Below are 9,406 nucleotides of genomic sequence, written 5' to 3'. Positions count from 1 at the left end.
TATGCCTTGTGAGACCTGGATTTTGGTTGTGATGTTTGCGATTTAAGCAATGACGTCTATGTAAGCAACAACGATTTGCCTTTGTATAGAAAATATTGGAATAGTATAACGCAAATTGCGGTTGTAGTAACATACTATCGATTTGCGAGATATTGTTTTGTTTGTTAATATCGATTTGTAAGCTATTATGCTGAATTTTCGTATCGATTTATAATATATTATGTGATATGTATATCGATTTGTAATATACTATGTGTTTGCTAGTGTCGATTTGTATGATATTTGTATTTAACATACTATTTATATTGTTGCATGATTATGGTGGCGGTGTGTGTATTCAAATTGTTGTTCATTTAGCGATTAAAATTGAAATCTCTTCACAGCGTCGTAGATGTCATTAAATCGTTGTCTCTTGAATCGCTATTGTCAACACACATATACGGTAAGTCATTTCTTTTATTGGTACGGTAAATAACAACTCGATGCATAGTATGGTGTGATGCAACTGACGATCATGATAGATAACGTGAAGAATGATGTGCATCTAAATTTGATTTTGCATGGTCGGCAAGAAGAAATTCTTTTTTCTCAGAAGTGCGCATAGTTTTCATTCTCTTCCTCCTTCTTCCTTTGCTTTTCCTTCTCTTCGTCATCCTTCTTCTTCTTCTTTTTCATCTTTAGTTCTTCCTCATCTTTCTTCGTTTGCATTTCATCTTCAATATCTGAAAGATTAGGCTTCTTATAATAAATATCCAACAATTTGTTCCTGCCTTTTTCATTCTCAATGTTCTTTACATAACCCTCACATATATTGGATTGGCAGATGATTTCTCCAAGAGTCATTTCCTCAAACGGCAAAGGCTTTCTTGTCTTACGAATTGTAGTCATTACTAACCTACACAACACATAAATTTAACCACATCATTGTATGTTACAACCGCTTTTCCAAGTATATATTATTACAAATTATCACATTCGTTAAACAATCACCAACATTACAAGCCGTCGTAATATTTGGCTTCATAAATAAACATCATAGTATGATTTAGCAAAATTAAGTACAAATCGAGGTAAATTCATAATTACACATCGCTACTGCTTCAAACGTATAAATCATTGCTGCTTCAAATGTATAAATCATTATACAAATTGCACCCTTCATAAGTACATATCGTTGTAACGTTTTGGCTTCCTAAGTAAACATTATAGTATGATTTAGCAAACTTAAGTACAAATCATGGTAACTTCATAAATCATAAATACACATGACTACTGCTTCAAACGTATAAATTGTTGTTGCATCGAACATATAAAGTGTTCCTTCAAACGTACAAATCGTTGTAGAAATCGAACCCTTCATAAGTACATATTGTTGTAAATCATAAATCGCTACTCATTAAATGTATAAATCATTGTTGCTTTAAATGTATAAATCATGAATCATAAATCATAAATTGCTACTGCTTCAAACATATAAATTGTTGTTGCATCGAACAAATCGCTATTGTATTACATGTATAACTCTTTGTTAATTTCAAACTTATAAATCGTTGTAGAAATTTAGCCTTCATAAGTACATATCATTGCCTTTCACGACTCTTGTTTCAATATGAAAATAGGTATTATTTAGCATGTATAGTACAACCACTTGTAAGATTTAGTGTTCAAATTTATAAATCGATTTGTTTACATAACGAAAACTTACACATTGAAGGAGAAACACCTAGAAGGTAGATGCAGCCAATGGTGGCAATGGTGCTCTGACTACGCTCTGGCGGTAGTAGACGATGGCAAAGGGTGCTCCGGTGGCAGCAGACGATGGTAAAGGTTGCGTCGTCAAAGGGAGCTCATGTTACAACAGATGGTGCATCGTCAAAGGGTGATCAAGAATGTTTAGGGTGACATATTGTGAGAAGAGCTTGTTAAAGCAGAGGAGTTTACTCCTTAGGGCAAAAATGATGATGATTTTAACCCTTTCTCTCTTTTGACAGGAGGACAGTTTTGTCCTTTACTCGAAACATCGTTTGACGGAGCTAATGGCGGGAAAGGGTACTTAAGTATTTGCAAACTCTGACGGGAGAACATTTTTGTCCTTTACTCGAAATGTTGTTTCATGGCACTAATGGCGGGAAAGGGTACTTAAGTCTTTGCAAACACACCGAACTTTGATGCTAAGTGATGCAGACATACATAGGGAAACGAGCCTCACGTGCTTACATATGTGGCACTCATTCAAACCCGAGAACACGCACCTGCATGCACTACAAGAAAAATGTGGATTAGCAACGGATGATATCCATCGCTAATCCGCCGTTGAACAGTTTAGCGATAAATAGCGCTTGTCACATAATCCTGGTCGCTAATTAGCGATAGAATATATTTGTCACTATTTTCGTCGCTAATTTATGATGGATTAGCGACAAACATGATCTGTCACTAGTCTGTTGCTAAATAAGCACTGTTTTGGGTTCACGACTATTTCCATCATGAAGACCATAAAACTGCAAGAAAGGCTACACAAGCAAGAATGTAGATTCTGCAACAGAGCATAATAATGTAATTGAGATAATTCTGATTGTTATACATGAAACCTATAGAAAACAACAGCTAACAAGTTATCTAATGCCAATTTTTTGTTTTGAGAAGAAGTTATCTGATGCCAAATGAAAGTAGAGTTATATAAAATAAAATGTCATTTTCTAAATCACACCATTCTAATCTTTGAACAAGCTAAAAAAGGATGAGAGAAGTGTGTCAATCCTCTCAAAAAAAAAAACAAAGTAAAACCCCAATATTTAGACAAAAAAATGGCTCACCCCAAACCGTGAAAAAGAGAAATAGAATTTGCATGCTCAAGAGCCAAACGAACCTTCTTCGATTTGTTTATTTTTGGTTAAGATGCATGGCTCGCCCCAGTTTTCTCAGCACCATGCTTAAGAACAAAGTGTATTTTTAAAAATGGAAGGGGGATTTTCCCCAGCTCTTTAAGCTTAAGCAAGAAAACACAATTCCAAGGGGGGACAACAAAAGGGATTAGCCTAATCTCATCCAGATCAACAAATTGAATCACAACGGAAAACAAATGCAGATAATCGAAAGAGCGGAAGAGAGAACGAAAGAAGGAATTAAAAAATCAGTAGTATGCTCTGTGATTTGGGTGCAGCTGAGTACCTTGTAAGTTACTCGGTCCAATCACTGGATCAGAAGGGCACCATGTCATTTCGCAATGCCTCATGCTATTTCTGATGAGTGTTCTATAGGGATGTAAATGGTTCATATTCAGATTGGATGTGGGCACTGTTGTATCCGCCACTAATTAGATGTTAGCTAAGTGAATTTGAATGTGGATAGTGACAACAAGCTGATGCCAGATCCGCTTTTTTACATGTAAACAAATTTGGATATTTATTCGATACCATAGAAAAAAAATCAAAACCATATCCACATCCGATTATAATGAGATGTTATTTTACCAAATGCAACTAAACGAAATTGAATTGGGTCAGATATGGGATAAAATCTGACCCCACAAATAGCTATTATGACTATTAGTATCACTTTCAAAGTGTGTGGCATGTGACATGCAACCCCATTAGGTTCTCTCTCTCTCTCTCTCTCTACACCCCAACTATGATTGCATGAGCCATCTCTTTAGGGCCCCAATTCTCATCTGGGCTGTCAATTTTCAATTCTGAGGTCCAGATGATGGAGGGGGCTCAACCAAGTTTACCAAAGCACCAATCTCACGTAACCCATCCCCTTTATGATTCTGGTAAACCTAATAATAACAATACCACTGTTATGAGAAAGATATTTTTTGCAACTTCCAGTTGGGGATTGATGGATTTGTGTGGTTTTGGTACATGGGGTTGCAACAAACATGTGCCATGAGTGGCTGAGAAGTCACTGTAACCCTCGTGGGTGACGTGGGGAGTGGAGCGAGTATTCAGCCTACTAGTCTACCACTTCCTCTGCTAGTGCAACCCGTCACTCCCCTTTTTCTCTCTCCCTTAGTTAATTTGGAGATTATAATAAATTGAAATTGCAAAAATGAAAAAAGAAGAACAGTTGTAACCTTGTTTATGTATTAAATATTGCCAAATAATAATTGGTTAGCTACTTGCATCACAGGCTTGAATTTTTTATTAGCAGTAAACCACCAATGCTCCTAGATCCCTTATTTGATCCACTGGATGATGGATTTCAAGAAACTTTTTGTACGGCCACAAAGAAAGTCAAGCTCGCCCAAGGATGTAGACCCTTGGTTGGATACAAATTGGTGATGTATTCATAATGAGTCAAATGAAAAAAAAAAAGAGAGGAAATTCTGTTTTTTTTTTTCACCATAGAAAAGCAAGGTGAATAACCTCAAAATGAAATATACCAAATTCAACAATCATCTTTTATTTAATAGAAAACTTCAAACTGTTTTTAATGCCATGTCAAGATCATATAGTGACAAACGTTTTTTTTTTTTTCGGCAAAATCTCATTTGTCAAAAACTCGTGAGAAATTGAAAAAAAATCATAAATCTCGCATTTTTTGGCAAAATCTTGGCAATCAAAAAATTAATTAAAAAGTATAAATTATTTTTTATAAGAAAATATTAATAAAAAGTTATTTAAAAATAAAAATACATGGTTTTTCATGATAAATAGCCATTTAAAACGTAAATATCGAGTTTAAATCACGGTATTTATGTTTTTTTCATAAATCTCGTGAGAAATTGCCATTTTAAACTTTCAGGCAATTTTTTGCGATATTATCGCTAGTTTTTCATAAATCTCGCAATATTTGTTACAGAGGTCAAAATCCACAGAAGAAATTTAATTGGTCACACTCAGAAAACAACTACCAATTTAAGCTCAGCTAATTAACACAGCCAAATCCATCTGCATATTAGAGAATTCTCGGAGAAGCACCATAGTTAAAATCTCTACCTAATTCCGATTTTTGAAAATCTTAAGTATAATTAAACTATATAGCTAAGAACTTCATGCGATTTTAAACATTTCTCCCTTTTCATAATCAAGTCTCATATAATTAATCCACCCCATCTTTTTCTTTTTTGTTTATTACATGGAGAAACCGCACCGGGGATCAGAGACCTGGTCACGCTGGTCTTAGCCTACCGAACCTACAATGGTAGGTCACCATCCCTTCCTTTTCATTATATCAGGCAATTTTCTTTCCCTAAACTAACATCAACAAAATGGTCTTTAATTGTTTTCACTTTGACAATGATCACGGGCTCTTAACTCTAACCTTCTACCTAATTTTCTTTCTTAGTGTACTTCTGCAACAAAACTTGATCAGTACTTTATATCTTTTTCAATTAAAAAAAAGAGTTATGGCTAATGGTATATTAATTTACTAGTGGTAGCAGTAGTAGTAGAAGTGTTAGTGATGATGGTGATTGTGGTGGTGGTTAGTAAGTAAGATAATAGTAGTGGTTTAATTTGTGGATTAAAGAAATGGATTGATGGTGATGAGGAGTGAGAAAGGAGGAGATATTTGGTGATGATTCCGTGCTACAGTTCGGTGGAGGAACTTTGGGACACCCCCATGTCTTCCACCAACCGATGGATGCTTTCCTTCCACCATCCCTACTGCCTTAAGTGTAGTGGTGGCGATTGCCTTATTACGTGCTGCCCTCACATCCCCACAACCAACCAACGATAACCAAAACAATTCGCCAAGAATCTGCCCTCCACAACCCAATCATCACACCCATCGACTTACCACCACTCCCCTCACACAATACCCGCAGCAAAACCCTCTCTCTCTCTCTCTCTCTCTCTCTCTCTCTCTCTCTCTCTCTCTCTCTCTCTCTCTCTCTCTCTCTCTCTAGAAATAGAAGGAAATAGAAAAATAGGAATTAAGAAAATAATGAATATGGGGAGCACCGTGTTTTACGTGGTGTGAAGGGCCATTATGCTTCCAGGCTTGCAGTCCAATCCCATGTGAGAATATCACAGGAAAAAGGAATGGGTTTGCTTGCAAGCCAACCGAATCTCCCCTTTTTCACTACCCCATTTATTTATTTATTTTTAATTTTTTTATGGTGTGAGAATTTTAGGATGAGTGAATAAGGATTCATGCTTTTATCGTGTGTGTGTTTTTATCTCTTTCGACCACTTTACTTGGCAGTGTCTGCGTATGTGCACTCAAGCACTAAAAAAATAAAAAATAAAATGAAAAAGAACAAAGTATAATCAATCCCCTCATCACCACCGTCAAAATCACTGCATGGAACAATTTAAATCAAGAAACTCACATACCCACATGTAATTTTCAGAAAAATTAGTTGTTACAGGTATTGACTTTTGTCCCATTGATTGAATTACTGTAGTTTGGTGTGATAAGCAAACCCCCAATTTATGACCAAACAAGGAAGCCCCACAATTACCCATGACACCAAAATCAGCGTTCAGCATTAAAACTAATGGAAGACAAGTAGAAAAACCTTGTTATTAGTTTATTGTCTTGGGTTGGCAATGTTTGTTATTGATGAGTGAGAAGCTAGTAATTTGTTGCTGTTTAATTTTGTTTTTGAGTATAAATTTAGCAACTTTTCTGTTAGGCCTGGCTGTGTGATGTTTGGGCTTACTTACTTCAATCCCTGCCTCTCCTTCACTCGTTTTTTTTTGTAGCTCCTTCATTTTTCATAAATACGATGCATATCTTGCTAAAAAAGAAAACCCCAACCATCTGGCATCCTGCTTGCTTCTAGGACTCTTTCACGGTTACTCTTCACGGGGGGCGGCCTTGACTCCCTCCCACTCCCCTCACACTATAAATAATTCTCTCCTCTCTCTCTCTTTGTTGATCCACCACACAAGCAAAATAAAAAGAAACCAACCTCTCTCTCTCTCTCTCTCTCTCTCTCTCTCTCTCTCTCTCTCTCTATTGCAACCTTGCTTGGTCTTTCTGCTCTTGTTCTTTCTGTCTCTGAGTATGGAAGCCGCAGATGAAGCCATGGATATTGGTCATGGCAGCGACATCGGCCATATTGTAAGAGGCAAGCGGACCAAGCGGCACAGGCAGTCGCCGGCACCCGCCATGGCGAGCTCGTCGAGCGACGAGCGGCTGCTCTCATCTCCGGTGACGACGTCGACAGGGGACTTCGGCGACAGCACCGAGGAAGACGAAGACATGGCGAATTGCCTCATTCTCTTGGCACAGAGTGGCGGCGCTGGGGGCATCAATTCGGTGGGGACGTCGGCTGCGCCGGCAGCCGAGCCGCGGGCCAATTTCGTGAGCCGGCGCGGGCCGGATTCGTACGAGTGCAAGACTTGCAACAAGTGCTTCCCTTCGTTCCAAGCTCTTGGGGGCCACAGGGCAAGCCACAAGAAGTCCAAGGCTGGGGAGGACAAGGAAAGAGTGGTTGCGGAAGAGGAAGGCTTGGTACTGTCCAAAGAAGGGAGTAGTATGGCAATGGTAGTGCAGCAGCAGCAGAGCATCAAGGCAGGAGGGAAGGCCAAGGTGCACGAGTGCTCCATCTGCCGATCGGAATTCACGTCGGGGCAGGCCCTCGGCGGGCACATGAGACGCCACCGTATCGTACCGGAATCGCCTGAGTCAAAGAAGCCCAAGAATGTCTTCACCCTTGATCTCAACCTTCCGGCTCCCGACGACTCCGATACCACCGAGTTCACTAAGTTCCAACCCGGGTCGAACTTCACAAGGAAGCAGCCCCTCATGTTTGCGGCCTTGGTGGATTGCCACAATTGAGATTTGGGAAGAGGAGCAAGAAAGAAAGCAAAAAAACAACACAACGTAGAAAGCAATCAAGAGAGAAGAAAACATCACTCCTCTCCCTCTTTCTCTCTCTAGATTGTGTTTCATTAATTTCCTGATTCTTCACACATGAAACAGCACCAAAATGGTGGCGGGAATGGGGGAGTGTCATTGTGAATAAACTGTTAAAATTGATTGGATTCTTTCATATTTTTTTTGCTCTGATCAGATTATTATTAGTACAAGTCGGTTTCTTACTACACTGTTCTTGGATTACTACCACCTTTTCTTTTTCTTTTTGTGAATGTGGGGCTTCTACAGACTGCTTATGGTGTGCCTAAGTGCTGATCTGGTAGAATGGGGGGTGCCCCCACAGTGGAAGAAAGGGAAAATGACCTGGTTGTTTTTGTTGTGATTTTTAATTTGTATCTGATGTTTTAATTCACCGTTACTCATGAGTGTGCGTGGAGACCTGTAGCACTCAAAGAAGGGGAGCCTCGCCTTTCCACCACCACCAAAAAAGTCGTGGATTAGGTTCAAGGTTTCATCTTTTGGCCCACCAAACTAGGAACAGTTGCAGGGGGAAAGGTGTGAGAGGAAAAGAATATTAATAAACAAATGTTGACAATAATGAAATGGGTTAGAGGGTTATGTGTAACCTCTCTCTCTCTCTCTCTCTCGAAATGGATTAGAGGGTTAAGTGTGTAACGGATCTCTTTCTCAGGGTTAAGTGTGTAACTGCTCTCTCTCTCTCTAGAAATGGATTAGAGGGTCAAGTGTGTAACTGCTCTCTCTCTCAGGGTTAAGTGTGTAATTGCTCTCTCTCTAGAAATGGATTAGAGGGTCAAGCGTGTAACTGCTCTCTCTCTCTGTAGTTTAGTTGCACTACTTCTGACTTGCCTATTATGTACCTTGGTTTGCCGTTACAAGTGAAGTACCTCTCTTTAGCTGCTTGGGCTCCGACACTTCAAAAAGTGAAGCGCAAATTGCTTTCATGGCAGTTATCTTATCTCTCTAGCGCTGGCCGTCTAACCTTAGTCAGACATGTTCTTTCAACTATTCCAGAATTTTTCATGTCTATATTTATGATGTCTGTGGGAGTAGAGAAGCAGCTGACGTGCTTGCTGGCAGGCTTTCTATGGTCTGGGTGTCAACTCAAAGGTAAGCGTCACTTGATTGGTTGGCGCTCGGTGGTCCTACCTCGGCGTATGGGTGGTTTAGGCATTCCTGCGCCCAGACTGTGAAGCATTGTTCTTGTCGCCAAGCAATGTTGGTTGGCCCACCAACCGGATAACCCTTGTGCTAGTTTGCTTCTTGCTAAATATGGGGATCCAGCTCTTATCCTGGTTCGTCTGGGAACCCGAGGTTTGGCGCTCTCGCACTTGCGTAAATCGTGGTTGAGGGCTTTAGCCTGCTTTAGAGACCATTTTGAGGTCTCCGAAAATTTTGGTCAGTGATTGCAGTGGGCGTTGGCACCAAGCAAAGAGTTTCTCACAAAAAAAGTCTATAGATCGTTGCTACCGCCAAGGGCTGATTGGTTGCCCGAGGATGTGCTTTGGGCGAAGGGTCCTTCCCCCCGTTCTCGAGTCCTGACTTGGTTAATTTTACACAATAGGATCCAGACCCACAGTAATTTAAAGAAGTGGGGCATTCAACTCCCGAGTTG

The 9,406-nt window shown here is 39.6% G+C and overlaps 1 protein-coding gene across 1 annotated transcript; it reads left to right on the top strand.

Annotated features, from left to right (window-relative positions):
* The first annotated feature begins 6,847 nt into the window (after positions 1-6,847).
* LOC149821791 (zinc finger protein ZAT5-like) lies at positions 6,848-7,998 on the top strand. Its single transcript, XM_089980649.1, has one exon. It carries the CDS (start codon positions 6,958-6,960, stop codon positions 7,732-7,734), a length of 777 nt encoding a protein of 258 aa, XP_089836775.1. The 5' UTR covers positions 6,848-6,957; the 3' UTR covers positions 7,735-7,998.
* Positions 7,999-9,406: the final 1,408 nt, after the last annotated feature.

The sequence above is a fragment of the Nuphar pumila genome, chromosome 11, assembly GCF_984573655.1.
Source record: "Nuphar pumila chromosome 11, dmNupPumi1.hap1.1, whole genome shotgun sequence".
In the NCBI taxonomy this organism is placed as follows: domain Eukaryota; kingdom Viridiplantae; phylum Streptophyta; class Magnoliopsida; order Nymphaeales; family Nymphaeaceae; genus Nuphar; species Nuphar pumila.
The sequence above is the reverse complement of the archived record's forward strand: the minus strand, read 5'-3'. Positions and strand labels throughout refer to the sequence as shown.

Bases quoted from the DNA above. Each gene is read 5' to 3' on its own strand.
- LOC149821791 (XM_089980649.1), top strand. From the start codon at position 6,958: ATGGAAGCCGCAGATGAAGCCATGGATATTGGTCATGGCAGCGACATC.